Here is a 22,107-nt window from a genome sequence, read left to right as displayed (position 1 = left end):
ATAAAACAATTAGACGTTTAGTTTTTTTTGTTAAGATTGATTTTGTTTATTATTTTTGTTCATTAATGTTTTAAATTGTATTTGTGACTGATTTTATAATTAAAAATGTAATTTCTTTAGGGGGCCATTTTGTGACTGAATTTATAAATATATAGGGTGTTTTGAGTATGATTTTTTAAATACATGGCATGTTTTCTGAGATTTGAATAATGAGAAGGGTAAAATTAGTATTTAGGCAAAATATATAGGGGGTGTTTTCGGATAATTTTCCTTTATCCTGAGGATTGGAAGTCCATAGAATACGAAGTGACCACGACTGACTGTCATCCGCAGAATCAGCGGCTATTCCATTAGCTACTGCCGGCAAAGCAACATTTGCAATTCCAGGTATCAGACAACGTTGTATGTTTTGGCCATTTTGCTACTTCTCTTCTCTAAAAGTTTGCTCTTTTTTTGTTTTGTTTCATTTCTCTTCACTTTTGTTTAATTCTTTGTCTCTCTCTCTCTCCCACGAGCTTGAAAAGAAGAGCCATGGCGATTCTGGCGTTCCCTTTAGTGATATCGGTTCTCAGACCGCAGCCCTCTCAGCTATCCTTCTTCCACTCTAACCGCTTCCATTGCCACCTCGACGCCGCTCTCCGCCGCCGATTCTCCGGAACTTCCGTCTCTGCGGTTAGTACCTCCGCCGCTCCTCAGCACTCCTCTAAGGATTCTAATTCCGAGCCCCAGAATCCCTCAGTTCTCACTTTCCAGCAAGCAATTCAACGTCTCCAGGTCACTCTTCCACCATAGCCATTCCATTCATCACTTCCAACTGTTTGTTAAAATCGACCTTCACGTTTACACACTTAACTTCGATTTTATTTCGCCTACTTTGTTGATAGGGAATTGTAAGACATAGTAATATAGCAAGCTGATGTGATAAGTTCTAAAAAAGCTCTCTCTCTCTCTCTCTCATTTTTATAAAGATTTTGTTGATAGGTATAATGAAAGTAATTGAAGTTAAATGAATCTACTAAATGTGCTGCTTCGATCATACAAAGATGGCTTGTTGTTAATTAAGAAATTTGTCATGACTGAACACCTTATCTTTTCAGAATATTTATGCATGCCAAATCATTGATGATACAGGAGTATTGGGCATCAGTTGGATGTGCCATAATGCAATGTAGCAACACTGAGGTAAACGTCATTCTTGTTTAGGTTATTTTTCCCCTAGTTTATTCATTGATTATTTCTAATGCTATAATAAACCATTTTTCTTCTTAAATTTATCTTGATTGAAAATATTTTTCCACAAAGATGCAGAGAGATACTAGCATAGTTATTTAGAAAATTGTTCGTCTTTGTTGCATATTAATGGAATCTAAAGTAACTTATAGTGTCTTTGTTGTGTCTATGCTGTTTCTGCTCAAAAAGTTGTACTTGGGTGTTAGTGCAATTTTTATCTTTTGCTACCTATGTAAACTAATGTTCATGACTTTTTTCTTACTGAGTTTCCGTTGTATTGATCAGGTTGGTGCTGGGACAATGAATCCTTTGACATACCTAAGGGTTCTTGGTCCTGAACCGTGGAATGTTGCGTAAGTTTGTTGTAACAATTACAATCGGTATTGAATTTACTAAGTATGTATTGATTTTCTGAGAGATAGTGTTACCATCTCTTGCAGTTTCATATGCTTTACCTCTGATCTTTTAGATGTATGTGGCAACCTATGTGCTGCTTTCTAAAGAATATAAGATAATCTATGACTGAAGACCAATATGCAACGCCAAGCTCTTCTTTTGTTGCTAAGACATGCTAGCCTATGGAACAGAGTAACGCAACAAATCATACTTTTTGGGGGCTTGTATGTAAGTTTAAAATAAGCCTATCTACAATCCAATAATCAAAGGTACTTGCACCTTTTTTTTGTGCACGTTTTTTTTAGTCTTACGTCAATTGTAGGGTTTTAGGCAGAAATGATGTTATTCGGTGTACAAAGTTTGTTGACTAGGGTAACTTGTTATGCTTATACAAGCTAGATGTTTGGTTCCCATCTCCAGATGTTTTTCTTGGATATATTTATTTCAGGTTATTGTCCATAGCTATGGTTTAGGTTTTCCTTTATTTTGCATTAATCTGATATTTGTTTTATTTCTTTGCTCTTATGCCGAAATCTTAAAACAGAGTTTGGTTAGCTAAGTTACACCTGTCAATTCAATGAACTACCATTTCTTGTCAAATGGAGGAAAAAGACTAAGTATTCCTTTTTTGTCTTGTGTGTGATGATTGCATTGATGGCAGTGCTGGCCTTTATAAAGTTACCAGTGTAAGTGGTTAAGTGCTACATCAAACTTTTGGTTGCAGGTATGTGGAGCCTAGTATTCGGCCAGATGACAGTCGTTATGGTGAAAACCCAAATAGGCTCCAAAGACACACTCAATTTCAGGTAAGTATAACTTCATGTATTGATCTATAATTTTGGTGATACATGAAGCTGAGTGGGAATTCTAGTTTTGAGTTTCTCGTTTGTATCTATTTCAGGTTATATTAAAACCTGATCCAGGAAATTCCCAAGACCTTTTCATCGGCAGCCTATCAGCGATAGGTTGTGACTCAACATTTTATTTGTTGAATATTTGAAATGGTTTATTTCATATTTTTATATAATATAATATATTTTTGTATAGGTCCTATTTGTACGGTCTACATTGTCTCTTATTGTCCTTATTGTGCCTTGGCAACTTTTAGAAATTTCGGGCGTTGAGTTTGCAACTTTTTGATGATGGATAAGTGGATCTGTTTCTTTACTCTCTTCTTGAAATGCAAAAGGGTCATTAGATATTAAATTTTGAACTAGTTTCTTTAAGTGACTGAAAAAAGAATCTACAAAATCTCGATATCTTTTTCTCAGCAAATGGTAGCATTACGTGTGTATTCTTGGATAATATCTTTTTCTCAGCAAATGGGAGCATTACGTGTGTATTCTTGGATATCTATTAACCATATTAAGGGCCGTCAGCTAGATGTGAAAAGATTATTGTACTTGACGGTTCTAAATTTTGGGGAAAGAGGAAGAAAATTTTAAACGAGAGAATGGGGTTGCTTATTCTGGACATTATGTGTACTAGCATTATTTATATTTTTAAGTTCCAACCAGAGCTTGAGGGCCTCTAATTGGAGATTCTTTAAGTAATGATTGTTGCATACTGTATATTAGTAATGGATCAACTGGTACTTGAAGCTTTTTTGAAATTACAGAATGTGATATATATGAATATATATACATGCCAAAATTAGTGATTGAGCATGTTTAAGATTATATTGGTTTGTATGGGAGTATGATGTTTTTTTTTTTTCCTCTCGTTTTTCCTCCCTAGAGTCATCACTCAGATGCCCTATATTCCTTCGAACCATATTTTCAGTTGTCAAAGATGAGAATTCAGATATCTCCACCAAAAAAAAAAGGAGAATTAATAATGATAGGTTCACTGATAATGTCTCATGCACTCTTGTATAATGCTATTCACGAGATTTTGCAAATGTTACTTCAAAAAACATTGGATTTGAGACCTTTCAGAGACAAGTACCATACAATCAAGATTTATGATTTTTAGAAACTAAACACCAATCCCTGTAATAAATTTTCTGACAACATAAGATGTTCCTATTGTGGTGTATGATTAAACATATGCTTTTTTTGGGTGATCATAACTAAACGTATTCTGCGTTCTGATAAGATGTTCCTATTGTGGTTTATAACTTAAATGTTGAGTTCTGCTTAAAATGTGTACAATGTGTTTTCGTGTCATTCACCATTTTAACTTCTAGGATGGGCAATATTTGAATGACAGGTATTGATGTTCGTGCACATGATATTAGGTTTGTAGAAGACAACTGGGAGAGCCCGGTAATATATTATCATTCATCTATGTTGATTTTTAGTACTTCTGATAAGATCCTAGTGAGATGGAATTTTACCTTGTTATTATTTATTATTATTTTGCGGTACACACACCCATATTTTCTCAATAGGTTTTTTGGTGTTGTTTTCTGAATGCAACACAAGTTTACTTTTAGTTAAAAAAATAATAATAATTAAAATAACACTGAGCTGTACTCTGGATTTTTAGCTATGCTCTTTTTTTACGCTGACGGGAAATTTATTTTAGGTGCTTGGTGCTTGGGGTCTGGGCTGGGAAATTTGGATGGACGGAATGGAGATTACGCAGTTTACCTACTTCCAGCAGGTTCCCTGTTCTAGACGGTGTAAAACAATGCTACATTTTATTCCAGGTGTTTATGTGTTAATGCTTTCTAATTAGTTGCCACACATGTACATCTCTGTCTTTAGGCTGGAAGTGTTCAATTGTCGCCAATATCTGTTGAAATAACTTATGGTCTGGAGCGTATTCTCATGTTACTACAGGTTAGTTTTGTTATCTCCTCTCCTTTTTGTTTGTTTTCTATTGTCCACTTGACCGAACCTGACTAAATTGCAGGGAGTTGACCATTTTAAGAAAATTCAATATGCTGATGGAATTACTTATGGGGAGCTGTTCATGGAAAACGAGTAAATTAGCTGCTTAAGCTGTTGAGTCTTTCTTTTTGGCTGTTATCTTGCTTGCATTTGAGTTTGTTTATAGATTTTATCAATGGCCAATATACATTGTGTCATAAAAAGGTCACAAGTATTTGTTCCGTTTATTAAAACTCAATACAAAAGAGTTATATTATGGAACCCTCTTGCGTACCTAGGTTCATATTTGTCCATTAAAGTGGCCTTGTCTTCTCCTGTTTGTTTACCTGTTCTTCATTCTCCCCTTTAGTTGTTATTTCACTTTGTCCATGTTAGTTATCGGGATAGAATATTGGACTTACTAGTCATGGAATATAAATAATATAATAGTATGTGTTTCCCTCAAAAAAATATAATATTATGTGTGCTTTATCTGGTTGAAATTAGTGTATATTATCTAGAGCATTCCAGTGTATATCATCTTCAGAAACATTTTGATATCACAACTTCATTTTCCCTTTCAGTTGTTATTACTTTCACCATTTTTTTTTCATGTCAGCTTTGAAGATTAAACATAGGACTTTTTTGGTCTTGAAGGATAAATGACTAATATACGTATATCTGTTCCAGGAAAGAAATGAGCGCTTATTATCTAGAGCATGCCAGTGTGGATCATCTTAAAAAGCACTTTGATTTTTTTGAGGAAGAATCTCGCTCCTTGCTTGCTTCTGGTCTAGCTATCCCTGCGTATGTTTAAGCTTCTATTCCCTTTTTTTTCCCCTTATTTTTTAAGTGATATATTTTAGTTGTTATTTCTTATTGGTTTTGATATCTTCTTCGATGCTGTAGGTATGATCAGCTTCTAAAAACATCACATACATTTAACATCTTGGACTCAAGAGGCTTTGTTGGAGTGACAGAGCGTGCTCGATATTTCGGTCGGATGCGTAGGTAAGTTAGATTTCCCAATTGGAGGCCCATAAAGGTATTTACCTATTCAATTGTAGAGCTTTACTATGCAACTATGCTTGGCGTATATTAACCTTTTGCATTGAATCTGGGTCTTACATGTGTGTTGATATTGATGCTATGTTAGGAGTGTTAAATCAAGAAAAAATGAAGCAATGTCTCTGCTCATTATGTGATTTAACTACCTATAATAACTTTTTTTAGTTTCAGCAATTTATATTTTTATTTTCTATGATTCATGGGTGACAGTGGAGTGAGTGGCTTCTATTCAATGCTCTCCGTTTTTATGCTCGTTCTTAATCTTCTTGTTGCTACCAGTTTAGCTCGTCAATGCGCACAGCTTTGGTTGAAAACGAGGGAGTCCCTTGGATATCCATTAGGCCTTGTTTCTGAACCTGTTAATCTTGTATGTCCTAAAGAGCTTGTTGAGGCAGCTGCCAAAAGGGTCAGTTTTCTCCTTTAATGTCTTAGATTATTATTGTAGCATATTTAGCTAAAAAGGAATAATCTTTTCAGATGAAAGCTTTGGCAGGTCAAACAAATATATCAATTGACATTGTGGACATATGTGTCTATTTATCTATATTGTGTATGTGTCCATGCTTGTGCATTTTTCTTTACTTTTGGCATTTTCGTTGGTCCTTTCATTATAAAATATGAATGGAAATGCAGTGTGTCCTTAACACATGGATGCTAATTGTCAACTAAAATTTCCTGATTAGTCAATTTATTTTTTAAATTATCAATGTCTACTATCAATAAAGGTGTTTTCTTATTAAAAAAGAAGCTATCGTATAAATGTAAATTCTTTTGCTGTTTGCCATGTCAAAATTGTGCTTATACTTTTTTAATAGTTGAGATCTCAATTTGCTTTGTTTTTGCTTATTGTTCAGTTTCTGTGTTGTGGTTGACTTGTATCCCAGGTCCGTGATGATTCAAGATTATTTGTTCTTGAAATTGGGACAGAAGAGATACCCCCTCAAGATGTTGTTGACGCAAGCCAGCAAGTATAACTCATTCTCATATTAAGGAAATCTGATCTTCTATTCCTATGATCTTTCTTTCTATTTAAGTAATGTAACAAAATCTAAATGTTCTAGGTCATGGGCTCTTCACTTGTGTGGTGGAGAAGTAGGTTAGGACAGACATTCTATATTGATGCTTAGTCTAGTCTTTGAAGCACTTTTGCTTGCTGCCTGAAGTTTGTCATCTCTTTAACTATGTGCTTTCTTTATTTTTAGCTGTCACAGATTGTGATCACCTGCTGCTCATCGCAGCCCCAAAATACTTTTTGTTACTTTTTTTTTGGGTTAATTTGTTCTTCTTTTTCCTTATCTTCATTTTTCTCTCCACACTTTTTTAATTAAGGTTTCCAGTTCTATTAACCATCTTTTTAGGAAAAAAAACTGGAGATATGTTATTTATGAGGAAAAACAAGTATATTAGGAGGATGGTTTTTCTATTTTAAGCTTTCTCGAGTTATGTGCCTTTTCTGTTGCAGACGTTATCTAACTCTGTTTAGTTGGTTTGCAGCTGAAAGATTCGGTGCTGCAGTTATTGGATAAGCAAAGATTGAGCCATGGAGAAGTACAAGCTTTTGGAACACCTCGTAGACTGGTGGTATGGTTATCTCTCTTTGCAAGCATACTTCTGTATTTATATGCTATAGGTTCAAGCCCTATGTCATGGTTATCCTCTTGGGATGAAACTCTTTCAATGTTATCTTTCACTTGAAATAGGGTTGTAGTTGTACATGTCCCGCACAGCACACTGTCGTTCAGTGCTTCTATTTGTTGGGATACATAATGTGACAAGATGTTGTATTACTATGACACTTAATGCAGTCCTGCATTCCTGATACTAAAATTGAGTATGTGGGAAGATTGTAGAAAATTATGTATATTTCCTTTTGCTTTTTTCAAGTTTTATTTTGCAAGATTGCAAACATACCACTGTTGATTTCCAGGTTTTTGTTGAGAACCTTTGCTCTAGACAAGCGGAGAATGATGTTGAGTTTCGCGGACCTCCTGCTTCGAAAGCATTTGATGATGAAGGAAATCCTACAAAGGTGTTAGCCTTCACAATTTTTTTTTCTTCTTGGATTCTGTGCTTTGTAGAATTTGACTACTGCAGTTATCAGTGCTTGTATAAGAAGTGATTGGTTGCATAAAAAATTGCGCCAAATATGTATGTATAAGAAGTGATTGGTTGTTAGTTTTACTGAATATGCAACCTCAACTACTAACTTGAATAATATTGTTTTTTACATGCGACGTGATGTAGTAGTTATCTTTTTTTGTGTTAGTTTTCCTGAATATCTATTGAATTTAACCTGTTGTTTAATGTCAGGCCGCTGAGGGTTTTTCTCGTAGGTATTCTGTACCACTGAACTCGCTATATAAAAAGATTGATGGTGAGTCTACACCTTTATGGTTATTTACTAAATGTGGCAACGTAGAGATGGCTTATGTCATTGTATTTTTTATTTATTATAATTTTTATGTGCCACATTTCTTCATACAGCAAGTGGATTTCACACTGGTGCACTCAAAGTTGAGTGTTGAGATATGTTAGGAACCTAGCAATCTCTAACACACAGATGAACAAGAAGAATGAATCTGTATTGAATAAACTTATAAATCTCCAAAATAGTACAAGAAACCCTACAATGGTGGTGTTCGGGTGACCATCAACTCTCCCAAGGGCTTTCCCCAACTTTTCAAAAATTTGATCATCTCTTCATGAGCTACTAACCCCCTTATTTTACTACTAATTTCCTTAACCACTAAGGAGTCCTATCAAGATATATGCTGCCTTGCAGCAATAGAGCTTACCTGTGATGTTTGTGGCTTGGAAGGGAGAAAAATAAGCCACGAAAGCATGGCATGCTTCCATCCCTGTTAGGACTCCCTCTGTTCTAGACAAAATGTATACGTTGAGCAAAGGAAAACAATAGGAATCCGAAGAAATAACCAGTATGGCCTGGTTCCTTTGATTGAATGATGGTCAAAACTTGCAGGAAAGACAAAATACAATGCTGGAAATTAAAGATGGAGGTGAATTCGAGGACACCTCCTAACCTCCACAGACTCAAGTCTACTCTCAATTCTCCATGCCTACATTCTCTGCCCGTAGGCTATTTATTTCACAAAACTCTAACTAACTTGCACACATCCCCATAACCCATAACCGTATTCTAACACGCCCCCTATCCTTGCCTTGATCCCATGATAGCCAATTTCCCCTCCTGCCCCTGCTCCTTCTTACTCCTTCTCGCATACACAAACTTGAGGGCTGGAGTGCTAACAATCCCAATGTTAGATTTGGCCTTTTTTTGTTTTTTTAATCAGCCATATTTACATTTCTTCTAATTGCCAAAATATAATGAATTGATAATGGAATTTCAGAAGGTTCATTTTCTGCTGCAGGAAAAACAGAATATGTTTACGCTCAAGTAAAGGAGTCTTCTCGACCAGCCTTGGAGGTCTTGTTGCTTTTCTTTTTAAAAGTTCTATTTCTTCAGTTAGATTTTTGCTTAAGCACAATAATCTCTTCTTTAAGATTTCATTCAAGTATTGCCTAGCTAGATGTCGATGGTCCTTTTGGCAGAGCCTTTTCTTTTACTTTAAGTAAGTGCAAAAAGAGAAGCAAACATTGTGATTTTCCAGTAAGTGTTTGGAACCACATTTTTGAAAGAGCTCAATAGGTCAAAATTATAATAAAATTTTCTAATAAGTAATACAAATGTTAGAACGAAGTTTATAATGTCTTACTGAAACTCTGACACATGTTTTGGAGTATGTTCAGAAGAGGCTTTTTTTTATTTTTTTATTTTATTTTTAAAACCACATAAATGCTTTGACGAGAAGCTCTTTTGATGGATCATCCAAAAACTTCTAGAAGCAGCTTTTACAATCAGGAAGCCAAAAGCTCTGCCAAACAGACCGGATCCATTGGAGTATTACTGCAGCATGTTCTTACCAAATATCGGAACTTTTTGTTGTTGATTTTTTCAAAACTTATCAGCCAGTACAATTACCAATCGTATAAAATAAACTCATCCTATATATATGCTTATGATTACACATAGTACACACCTCAAGAAAGAGTTGAAAGCTGGTGAAGAAAATAGTTAGGGCCCCAGCCTTTTGTTAATACTCAACACAAATAGTTCTAAAGAATACAACTCTGCAGGCTATAAATAGGAGGAAATGATAAAACCCTGCTGCTTCCAAGGACAAGTTCTGTATTCGTTAATTATGTTATGCATTTGTGTCTGCTACCTTCTTTTGAGCTGGAGATGGCTCAATGGCTTGTCCATACTCTTTCACTTGGTTGTCAAAGTAATTTTGTTATCTAGGAACTTAAGAAGTGCAGAAAGTTTACTCCAAGTCCAAAGTGAAAATCCGGGAGATGATTTCCCCAGCTTCTAGCAGCCCTCAGGCTGCTATAACTCCTGGATACAGTTCTGATGAGTGTTTTTGGCACAACATGTTTCTCATAATGTATTTTGAATTTAAACCAATAGATTAGATTTTTATCATAAAATTGTTCTCCGTCCGTCCATTCATAAAGGTCCTCTTTCTCTCTCTCTCTCTCTCTCTCTCTCTCTCAGGTTTTGTCCGAGGATTTGTCCAATACCATTGCTAAAATATCATTCCCAAAGTCAATGCGGTGGAACTCTCAGGTTTGTACATTTTGCAAATTTTAATTTAAGTGGAAAGGAAACTTGAATGTTAATGTATAGGCTCCTTAAAAAGAGAAAATTTCTTTCTATTGTATTTAACTAATTAACTTACCTTTATATGTTGGTTGAGACTAGTTTTTTTCATAAAAACAGTAACAAGGCCATGAGATTCTAAGCATATGTTGTCCTTAGAATTCCCTAATCATACATCTAATTCCACTGTTCATTTCGATAAGCTATTTTTTTATTTTTTTTAGGAGTGACATAATGAGGAGCTGTAATGTAGACGTGAATTTGCAGATCAATTAACTAAACTTGTCTCATGTCCTATTTAGTTATTCTGTTTTTCCACTTCTCTCTCTCTCTCTTTTCCTTTTAATTGAACTTATCTAGTGTGGGGACATTGGCTATCCTTATCCCTTTAATTAGATAAATAAAAGGATAGATATCCTGTTTGATTGATCTGTTGTTCTGTTCTAGGTTATGTTTAGCAGACCCATTCGTTGGATATTGGCCCTTTATGGAGATGTAGTCGTGCCATTTACTTTTGCTGGAATTTTAAGGTAATAATGTGTCCAGAGATGTTTAAAGATTGTTCTTTATGTAGCCATGTGAAATCATATCTGTGATGGATTCTTATCCCCCAAGTCTTTGTGATGTGTCTTTTCGACTCAATTTATTAAGCCTCACATACACATCATCAAAGTGTGCTACAATGTGTAGTATTTCTTGTAAACTGATAAGAGTTAGTTCAGAACTGCTTTATTATGTTAGTGTATAAATTACCGCTAAAACATTCATGTCCTCACATACACATCATCAAAGTGTGCTACAATGTGTAGTAGTTCTTGTTAACTGATAAGTGTTAGTTCAGAACTGCTTTATTATGTTAGTGTATAAATTACCACTAAAACATTCATGTCTGCTGTTTTTCTTTCTCAGTTTTCTGCGCATAATTCACTCAATAAAAAACCGTTTTCTTTTATTTGGTAGTGGGAACAAGTCCTATGGCATTCGAAACACTCATTCAGCGACATTTATGGTATGTGAGAAAACTTTATTATTGTAAAATACCATATTCAACTTTCTTTACTAATCTCTTGGAGTTATTCGTGATTTGGTATGGGCTACCAGTGCTTTATATAGGAAAAGTAGCAAATCACCTACCTTTCCATTAAAACAATATATATATATATATATATATGATTACATATATACGGGTGTGTTTTTAATGCTTACTCCAAATTTACCCACCTATGGGTATTATTGTTTAAACCGTGGGATATTAGGTAGTTGACTAAAAAAATTTATGGCAATTAATGAAATTGAATTCTTATCATACCACGTCATAAAATTTCTATATTTGATAGTAACCACTGATGGAAATACAACCATTGAAAATTTGTCCATATATATATATATAATACATAAACCACACTCAACTACCCACAATGTCTTTCCAACTCAATATATAATGATAGATGTTATAAGAGGCACAGTTGTTTGCATTTCAAGGAATTTCTAGTATAAGATTGAATGGAGTTATAGCATTTCATAATTTTTTTTTCCCTTTGTAAGCTTATATATTTCTACTTGTCTAAAATCCCCAAAATTTACAGATTGGAATCGCATTTCAAACTGCGATACATTTGATATATTTATTTATTTTCATTTTACAAGAAACATTTTTATTAGAGCAACAAAAGAAACTTAATAGATAGTTTGCTTTGTCTTGATTAACGCCTCAGTAATTTGACTATTTTCATCCCTGCTGTCAAAAGCTTTGAAATGTGTTGAGTGGATGCGTCACGACTCTCATAAACTCTAAACGATGTGATCATATGTTTTTGCTAGTTTAAAGTAGTGACCAAATAAATTGAATGGAAGATTTAGTGTGGAATGAGTTTACTAGTGGATGCAAACCTAATTGGGATGGAGTAATGGACTACTATTCTCTGATCCTAATTATCTTCTCTGTTCACTTGTAAACATATGATAACCATGGGTGGGAGGAAAATTTTCGTGAGGAAAATAATAATAAGAAAATATGGTAACCATGGGTGGGAGGAAAATTTTCGTGAGTGCATGCATGTCTTTAGCAGTTTAATAATAACTCTGCCTGTGGTCATTGTACAGTGAGAAAGCTCCCCCTGCCTGTAAATAATGCTAATGTTTGTGTATGCTTTAGTATTCAGTTGAGTACATCTAAATATATCCCCCACAAAGTCTTACGCATGTATGTTCCTATTAGTGCATTTCCAATTTAGTAATTCTACATTTCTCACGTGTTTCACAGTCTAAGGCACTTGAATGCATAATATAGGTAGAAACTGCAGAGTCTTATGCTGGTCAGACGAGGAATGCTGGCATTAATATTGAAATCGAGGTATCATAGAATTATGTGGGACTCTTCATAATTTTAGTTTTTTTAAAACCTATTTTCCTAAAATATTTTTTGACAAGTCATTTTTACCCAGGAACGGAAGAAAAGAATTTTGGAGCAGTCCAACGCACTAGCGAAAAGTGTTCAGGGAAATGTTGTTATTCAGGAGGGACTACTTAATGAGGTAGGAATTATTTTTATTTTTTTCTGGTGGACTTTGTTTAGTCTTAGAAAAGCCGTGATGGTAACCTAGGTTGTAAATCATAAGCATTGCTCAATAAATTAACGAAAAAAAGATATTTAGGTTGCAAATCTGGTTGAGGCCCCTGTTCCTGTTCTTGGAAAGTTTAAAGAATCCTTCTTAGAGCTTCCAAATGATCTTCTGACTATGGTAAGGTGTTTAACCTTCTTGAACTAATTTGAAATAATCAGTTTGATGTCCTTAAAATATAAGTTTTTAGCATATGATTTGAGTTGATTTATCGTATCAATCAATATTAATTGGTTATTTCAAGAACCGAGTGTATCTGTGTCTGTGCACACGCATGCTTGCGCGTGTGCTCATGTTTTTCTTCAATTTGTTTAGACTTTTAAACTATACATGCAGGTCATGCAGAAACATCAAAAGTATTTTGCCTTGACTGATGAAAATGGAACGCTGCTGCCATACTTCATTGCTGTGAGATACTCGTAAACTTATTAGACCATCTCCAATGCAAATGCTAATGCCAATTGTCTTAACATAAAAAAGTATGATATGATATGTTTTTTTCATTTTTGCTCCAATGCATAATGCTATTTGAAATGCTAAATCTATTTTTTTTCATAATCATTAAGCTTTAAAAGTTGTAAAGGTAAACTTTTATTTTTAAAATAATTAGAACATGCAAAAGTTGCAATGGTTACATGAAAAAGTAGACATTTCAACCATTAACAATCAAATGTCAAATTTCCCATATGCTATGTTTGGTGGGAAATTTGCCACAAAATATAGCATATGGGAAGTTTGGCATAGTAAATAGCATTGCACTGGAGAGTGTTTTTTGCACTCAAATGCTAAATTTACAATTAGTACATTAATTATAGCATTGCATTAGATATGCTCTTACTATTACTATTTTTATTATTTTTATTCACTTTTATTTTTAAAGAAGAAACTAGTACTAATGATAATAATTATGTACAGCCAAAAGAGTTGTCCTCAAGAAAACAAAAATTCAGAAACTAAAGGATAAAAATCGATCCCAACTCCTAATAAGATTAGGAAGCGGAGTCATTAACTAATTGTTGCTTTGTGTTGGCAAAATCTTATTACTTTTTTCTCAGGTGGCAAACGGAGTAATTGATGAGAAGGTGGTCAAAAAAGGAAATGAAGCTGTACTAAGGTAACAATACATCTTAATCTCTTTCTCTCTCTCGGGAGAGCATCTTAATCATTTATTTGCTATGAACCCAAAAAAATTAAAAAAAAATTAGAGATTATTAATTTCTCAATCATTAATAATCTCATTTTTATATTAATTTCTCAATCATTATACCTAATACTAGGAGAGGGAGGGGTAGATCAAGAATTATGTGGACTGAAGTAGTTAGGAAAGACATTCTAGATCTAGGCCTTTAGGAAAGTTTAATTCGAACAGAGCTGTGTGGAAAAGTGTAATCCATATAGTCGACCTCAATTAAGTTGGGATTAAGGCTTGTTGTTGTTGTATTAATTTCTCAATTATTCATTTGCTGGAGTGGACAATAAGCTGTAGTCCTGAGATTCGTTCTTGCATGACATGGGTGCTCTGAGGAATCAGAGCCCACAACTGCTCTTCTTATTTTTTTCCTTATATGAAGTTTCACTGATGGACTAAACCCTTTCTCTATGTGCAGAGCACGCTATGAGGATGCAAAGTTTTTCTATGGGTTGGATACGCGGAAAAGATTTTCAGAATTCCGAAGCCAACTCAAAGGGATCCTTTTTCATGTAACTTCTTTTCCTTTTCCTAGAGGAAATAATTTTTTCAGTTTCGTTATAAATAACATGATATTGTACTGTGCTATAAGAAAGACAAAGCTATATCATTCGTAAGTACTGTAGGTATATAGATATATTGGTCGAATCACTCATATTCGTTTGCACTAATCTGACACAAAATAGGAGAAGCTGGGAACTATGCTGGACAAGATGATGCGCGTGGAAAGTATGGTTAGCAAACTGAGTGCAGCCCTAAAAATCGAAGAGAATACGCATCAAATTGTCCAAGATGCAGCATCACTTGCTATGTCAGATCTCGCTACTGCAGTTGTTACAGAATTTACATCCCTTTCTGGAATTATGGGTCGTCATTATGCTCTTAGAGATGGCTATTCAGAGCAGGTTGTGTATCACGTTATCTGGACTTGCTTTTATATATATGTATGCATTCTATGTACGTGTTGGTAAAATTAAAATCTCTTGTTAGTATAAACGGATTCTAAATCCATTATTTGGTAGTCAATGGACTTTTGTGTTGTGTTTCTAGTTTATTTAGGATTTTGCTCTTTTATTTTGCATTTCGTACATTGCAGATAGCCGAGGCTGTATTTGAGATCACTCTTCCTAGATACTCGGGAGATATACTTCCGGAAACTGATGCCGGGATAGTTTTGTCCATTGCAGACAGGTGTTGATTAAATTGGTTCCTTTTTTAATCTTTTATCTTTCTTATTTGCCAAATATATTGATATATATTTTGATTGTTGATTACTGATGTGTTATTAATTCTTTATTTTAATTTTGCTATTCTTGCTTGTGAGGATTGTATTAGTTTACCAATCCATCCCAAAAGCTTAAGCTGTTAAGAGGTGGGCCAACAATAGTTTTATACTTTAATACTCCCCCTCACGTGTGGGCTGGACAATAGGCAATCGTGTGGGTAAATTAATTGGAAAGCCCAACACATGAATATTTAAGCCCGAGATATATTAAAGACCCAACACATAATGACAATTTTAAATGGGGATAAAGAGTGCAATTACATGGATTTGTACCCAGGACCCCCCGCTCTGATACCATGTTAGTTTTTACCAATCCATTCCAAAAGCTTAAGCTGTTAGGAGGTGGACCAACAATAGTTTTATACTTTAACAGATTGGTTGTTCCCCTTTCTTATAGTTTATCGAAGTGAAGTACTGTTATCTTTGCTGTTGTTGCTCCTGCTGTTTTTAAAAGGAATCTTAAAAGTTATGGCACTAAATCTTCCATTGATTTTAGATACCTGACTCCGTAAGAAGGATCGAAGAGGGAGAATAGGCTTATTCACCCTGCCTATTTTATGCATGGAATACTTTATTGTAGTGCATGCACGGGCATTTTATCATTCCCCTCTCCCCTTTTCTTTCCTCCCTGGTTAAGTTGATGGACTATATGGTTATTCTTTCAATGCATGCTAGTGTTTAATGTAGTCTACTTTGTACAGATTAGATAGCCTTGCTGGCTTATTTGCTGCTGGTTGTCAGCCTACTTCTACTAATGACCCATTTGGCCTGCGAAGAATCTCATATGGTCTTGTAAGTAGTATGATATAAATATATATATATATATATATATTTATTGTTCTACTAATCATCTAACGAAGTACGATAATCCTTCGTTTGTTGGCCTTAGGTCCAAGTGTTGGTGGAGAAAAATAAAGATCTGGACTTGAAACAAGCTTTGCAGCTTACCGCTGATATCCAGCCGCTAAAAGTAGATGGAAGTACTGTAGATAATGTAAGAGCACATGCCTTTATTTGTCTTTTCTACACGTCTACAATTATAATTTCTAGTTTTAACAGTATTTGAACGCAAAAAAGAGGGTAGCAGAGAGCTCATAATACTCTTCTGCCACCTAGAAGTTTCTTCGTCCTGATTAAGAATTTAACTTGATTGGTTACATTGACTAAAAAAAAAGGCGGACCCCAATGCCAAAGAGGCTCCCGTACTATGACAGGCTCGGGGGAAAGCTCAATTCCATATGTACGCGGCCTTACCCCCCGAAGGAGAGGCCGTTTCCGGGTTTCGAACCTTGGACCCCGGGTGCAAACGCAAGGTTCCCACCACGGTGCCAAGGCCCACCTTCATTGGTTACATCGACTGTTTTACTTTTTTTTTTTTTTTTTTTTTTTTTTTTTTTTTTTCTAATTAGAAAATTAACTCTCTCAAAAGTTTAAGTTATTAAGAGGTTTGCCTAAATTGATTTTGAATTTTATAGTCCCTTCCCATTTTCGGCCTTTAAAATGGTCATACTTACAGGAGACATGTATTGGACTAGTCTAATGGGGGAATACTTTGATGAGAGACAACAAATTTATATTAAAAGGGCTTAACATGCAAAAGTTAAGGGCCTGTTTGGGGGGCAGGCGTTAGGACTAAGGATGGAATAGGGTGAAAATACAGTCCCATGTTTAGTGCTTCATTAAGATTAAGAATTAGATGACATTGCGAAGGAATAATTTTGAAACTCTCGGTGGGACAAGTAAATCTTTTGTAGGATGAGTTACAATAGTCCCAGCCTCCATCTTAAAAGAGGCGCGTCCCATACTCTGTCCCTCTGATTTTTCCTTCCCGTTCTCAATTTTGGACCCTGCTGTGAATTTGTTTTTGTTTCTTAAACACGTCTCATGTTTGATTTGATTTGTCATGGTTGTGTACTTATCGTCCTTGTTTCATTCTTAGGTACATCAATTTGTCGTTCGGAGACTAGAGCAGTTTTTGGTATGTATTTTTTTTTTCGTGTCTTGAATATTTCTTACTCATGTGGCTTCTTTTCCTCATTCATACAGCTCTTAAGAGCTGCCTGATAATACTGCTTAATTTGTGTCTTAGTATTAGAAAAGTTATGGATCTAGCGCGCGCGCGCGCACACATATATAAATATAGATAATTTTTAATTATGGAGGGAAGGAGTAAGGACATAAGGTTCAATGAGCAGACTGAGTACTGTTATTAACAAAGGTTAGGCTAGAAGGATAACTGATACCCAGAAAGTATGTTGGCGGTTTGAAATTCAATGGTTAAAATCTAGTTTGGAGGTTTTTCAAGGCTATAAAAGATTGAAAGCTGCTATTGGCATATGATTTGAAGGTTAATCAATGAAGTGAGCCGTGAAGCCTTATAATCAATATTTTTCTAATACAGATGAATCTAGAAGACTACGTATAATCAATATTTTTCTAATACAGATGAATCTAGAAGACTGTAGGGTTATTCAAACCTTTATATGCTTGAAAATGAAGTTAAAAGATTAAGTGCTTTTTTCTTCTCATAAGAAACAGAAAGATATACTCGTCATATATCAAAAAGGTTACATTTTTTCTTTCTTTTCTTCCTGGAAAATTTATATGCTGTTAAAGAGTATAATGATATTCCCATTACCTCCGTCTGATTTTTCTTTTCCAGAAATTCAAAAATAAACGATTTCCATGTTCATGAATTCTATGTATGGGTGGCATGTAGTATTTCTCAAAGATGAAATGACTTTTGTATGCATTGGCTACTTCTTGATACAGGTTGATAAGGGAATAAGTTCTGAAGTGGTTCGTTCTGTCCTCATAGAGCGTGCCAACAAGCCTTCTCTAGCAGCTAAGTCTGCATATAAGGTAAGCAACTTTATTTACTAGTTACTACTTTTTTTCCTCTATTTACTTTTTTGCCTCCACAAAATTTTTGTGTGAAATAATGTCTTCTATGCAATTCCTGTGTTTGTATGTAATTTTTCTTCTATTTTGCGCTTAATTTTTACCATCTATAAAAGATGCCTGTTCTGTTAACAAAAAAGATGTCTTATGTGATATCATGTGAATTTTCTTATAGATAAGTTCTGTTACTAGCCAGTAATTTATAACACTCATTTTCTGCTACAATTTTTCGCTGGAAAGTACTTATTGCAGTAGTATTAATCTCCCGAGAGTGTGATGTATTCTCTTAGCTGAGCTCCACACAAAAGTTCCGGTTGGTATTGTTGTTTAGGAAGCAGCTTTCGTACTAAAATGGCGACACTAGCAAGTTGTTCCTGATTCCTCCTTAAATTGTTTGCTTGTCACAAAGTTTTATCTTATTTATCATCTGAATTGACAGATGCCCGACTCTCATTAATTATATCATGATGTCAGAATCAGATAGTGGTTGTGAATACTCATTAATTTGAAAATATTAACTTCTAGTTAGAAGGTGTAATTTATTTTTCAAAGTTTGAAGAATGCTTGTTACTGATTTTCTTTCGTGATTTATTCGAAGGGACTCATTTTGTCTGTTTCTTATAAGAAAATAATCAATATAACAATTCAGTAATACTACGCAAGGAAACTAAGCTTTATCTACTTTCTTTTGTTCTTGGATTATTTTAATTTTTATCTGGTTCGTAATTATTGGCTGTAGATGGATGCCTTGTCAAAAGGCGTGCTTTTCCCCAAGGTAATAGAAGCATATTGTCGTCCAACCAGAATTGTTCGTGGAAAGGATGTAGACCCTGATATTGAGGTACCTTTTTTTAATTATGTTATATGATTATATGATAATAGATTCCCCTTTTACAGAGCTGATATTAAAAAAAAAAAAAAATTATCGTTTCATGTTATTTAGCTTCTCCTTTCATTGCTTCATGGTTTCCTCTGAAATTAGAAAATTGACTGTTTTGATCTCAATGTCCTATTTATTGTTGCACCTGATGATTCGTCTTTCAAGGGCATTCAGCGAAACACAATCCGTCTCATTTGAACTTATTATCTGTCCTATTTCTAAATCTAACCTCACATTGATTGAAATAATCTGATCAGGTGGATGAGGCTCTCTTTGACACAGAAGAAGAGAGAGCCTTGTGGAGTTCTTTCTTGTCAGTGAAGAGCAAGATATATTTAGGTATTTTCAGTGTTGTATTACACATTTGCATTTTGATATTGGATTTTCTTACACAGAACGTTGCTTTTTTTTTTCGTGGGGGTGGGGGGAGGGAAATCCGATTTTGACCATTCTGTTTAATTAATGGCCGAACTTTTTTGCAATTAAGGCCGTGCTTTTTTTTTTGGGTTCAATTTTACAGTGGTCAATAGTTTATTATTGATAGACATCTTTGTCACTGATTTACTAATGGTCTGTCCTCATATGGTAAATTATTGATTGATATTGGCGAATATCGGTCCATCAATGATAAACCATCAAGTTAATCAATAATTAATAATAAATCAATCTCCATTGATTTACCATTTCTAAAAATGGTCATTTTTTTCTAATTTAACAAAACTTGCCTCATTTACTTGAAAAAACTTGGAAAACGACCATTTACTTTAAAACCCCCTTTTTCAGTTTTGTCTAGTGTAACTCAGTTTCAAAGGGAAAACATTTATTGTTTGATTGGGGGGATTTGTACCCCGATTCGAATTACGATTCATGGTTCGCTACAGTGTTTTCTCTCACAAAAAATACAGGTGAATCAAAAATAGTTCTAATCTTATTATTCTAATCCATGAACCAAACGTCTCCCCGTTTCGTCAATAGATTCAAACCAGACAAGCACTAAGAAATATAAGAAGTCTATGTAGTCGGATAACAATGATATTTAACTTTGCTATTTTAACAGATATTGAGGTTGATGAGTTCTTTGATGCATCGACGCAGCTGCTAAAGCCACTTGAGGATTTCTTTGATTCCGTATTTGTCATGGTGGTATGTCTCCTTTACCTCCAAGGAGTTGAAAGTCATCTGTCGAGTTATTAATTCTATACCTGATTTTTTTTATTTGCGTATAAAAACCTAAATTTAAAACCTTGTTCGTTTCACTAGTTCAAATCACAATTCAAGTTTTGGCAACAGTATTTTCTCTGACAAAAATTTAAATTTAATTTTTTCTTCTACAATGTTTATCTTTCATAAATTTACTTTTTAACTCAAATTCTCAACTTGAACAAGTGAAACGAACGAGAACAATCTTTAGGTAGAAAATTTGTAATGTATAGACTTTATCACAAGGCCCTTGGTGGAAATTTATTGATTGTGACTAATTGCTATTGCCAATGTTCAGGATGATGAAAGAATTCGGAAGAACAGGCTTGCGCTGCTTAAAAAAATTGCTGACCTCCCAAGGGGGATAGCTGACCTTTCAGTTTTACCTGGATTTTAGATTTTATTACCAATCAATTCATGTAAAGACACGATAAAAATTGTCCCACACCTTTTTTCATTTTTTCATTTTTTTTTTTAGTTTTTCTTTTTCTCTTTACCTTCGGGGAAAGGAGAACGTGGGAGAGAGGAGATAGGAGAAACAATTTAGAACGGCATTCTTTTGCTGGATTGTACATGTAACATTTATTTCTTGAGACAATCTGTTATTTTTCGTCAGTGAAAAAATGATTAACCCTATCAATTTTTTGAACTTGGTAGTCAAGAGATTATGAAAATTGAAATTGTTGTGAAAAGAAAAATGATGAAATATATCTAATACAAAACGATTTGAATTTTAAATGTAATTTCGTGATTGCAAAATGTCAATCTTATCTTATATATACCTATATATTAAGAAAGAATTGATTTCACACACATTCTTATTTTTTTTGTCTTATATATTATACATTTTTTTTTTATTTTTGTCTTTTTTATCTTATTATAGACATTTTTTATTTCTCTAAATGAGACTTTAATAAATATGTTTTTTATTTTTATTTAGAGAATTTCATAACATAAAGACAATCTCATAGTCCTTGTTTAAAGAAATTTTTTCTAAAATTTACCTTTAAAAATTAATGTGAAATCAATATTACTTCTTATAAATAGTATTGCCTTTTTATTTTTAATTTGTTTAAGTTGATCTATTTTTGACAAAAGGGCTCTTATAATTAAGAGGTCAATAATAAAAAGATGACTATTATAAAGGGGTGGTTTTGTGTCAAGGCCACCGGGCGAGTCTCCACACTCGTACACCATGTAGAGGCTCGGTAAAGACCCGTTGGTGTCTCTAATCACTATGACATGCCATCTCACCAACAGACGCTTAAAGCACATCACGTCGACTGGTTTCGCCATGCCTTGCCCTCATCAGGGGAACGGCTCCAGTTCCCGACCAGTTTGTGCTCTATTCCGTTGTTTTTCTATTTCGCTGTGAATGTGGTAGCCTTTTATGTGTGTGTATAGTTCTTATAGCAGCCAAAAAGCACAACGTTGTTACATGGTTGATGATTTGTTATTTTGTGCGCGTGTGGATGTTCTTTGCTTTCCGCATTGACCATGTAAGATCTTATTAACACGGCCAGACTGAGATGAGGTAGTGAATGTTTGCACAAAATCTTGATGGCAAAGTGGACAATATTACGTGCACTAAGGGTGGCCTTTGGTAGATTTGGGTTGGTTGAGGGGTTCCCATCCAACTGACATGAGATGGTTAGTTACAGGTTTTGAACCTCCAACCGTTAGTGCTTGATTTGTTACTGACAGTCGTCTGGTGAGATTGATTTTTCTGGTTGTGTCTAAGACTTAGAATGAAAGATTGTTTGCATGATCGGTTGGTTTCGATTTCCACAAAACATGATCGGTTTGCATCGGTCGATCCAATTTCACTGGCGGTTCGCTC

At 34.5% G+C, this 22,107-nt stretch overlaps 1 protein-coding gene across 4 annotated transcripts; it reads left to right on the top strand.

The window, feature by feature from the left end:
* The first annotated feature begins 292 nt into the window (after positions 1-292).
* LOC21388845 (glycine--tRNA ligase, chloroplastic/mitochondrial 2) lies at positions 293-20,916 on the top strand. Of its 4 annotated transcripts, none has more exons than XM_024170692.1 (37): positions 293-387; positions 528-774; positions 1,132-1,182; positions 1,516-1,583; positions 2,351-2,432; positions 2,528-2,591; positions 3,838-3,893; positions 4,156-4,233; positions 4,338-4,412; positions 4,486-4,556; positions 5,133-5,249; positions 5,352-5,453; positions 5,790-5,916; positions 6,395-6,478; positions 7,005-7,091; positions 7,438-7,539; positions 7,821-7,884; positions 8,900-8,955; positions 10,087-10,158; positions 10,639-10,721; positions 11,152-11,200; positions 12,482-12,544; positions 12,636-12,725; positions 12,846-12,932; positions 13,149-13,220; positions 13,868-13,926; positions 14,420-14,513; positions 14,688-14,906; positions 15,098-15,192; positions 15,988-16,078; positions 16,176-16,280; positions 17,226-17,264; positions 18,059-18,148; positions 18,927-19,028; positions 19,325-19,406; positions 20,125-20,210; positions 20,566-20,916. In XM_024170692.1, the coding sequence occupies exons 2-37, from the start codon at positions 532-534 to the stop codon at positions 20,662-20,664; spliced, it is 3,204 nt and encodes a 1,067-aa protein (XP_024026460.1). In that variant the 5' UTR covers positions 293-387; positions 528-531; the 3' UTR covers positions 20,665-20,916. The 4 variants fall into 4 exon arrangements, with proteins under 4 accessions (XP_024026460.1, XP_024026458.1, XP_024026459.1 ...); XM_024170690.1 differs by having other exon boundaries at positions 525-774; XM_024170691.1 differs by having other exon boundaries at positions 293-402; positions 525-774.
* Positions 20,917-22,107: the final 1,191 nt, after the last annotated feature.

Source organism: Morus notabilis, unplaced genomic scaffold, assembly GCF_000414095.1.
Source record: "Morus notabilis unplaced genomic scaffold, ASM41409v2 Scaffold1286, whole genome shotgun sequence".
In the NCBI taxonomy this organism is placed as follows: Eukaryota; Viridiplantae; Streptophyta; class Magnoliopsida; order Rosales; family Moraceae; genus Morus; species Morus notabilis.
Note: the sequence above shows the minus strand (reverse complement) of the source record. Positions and strands in the feature narration are given on the sequence as shown.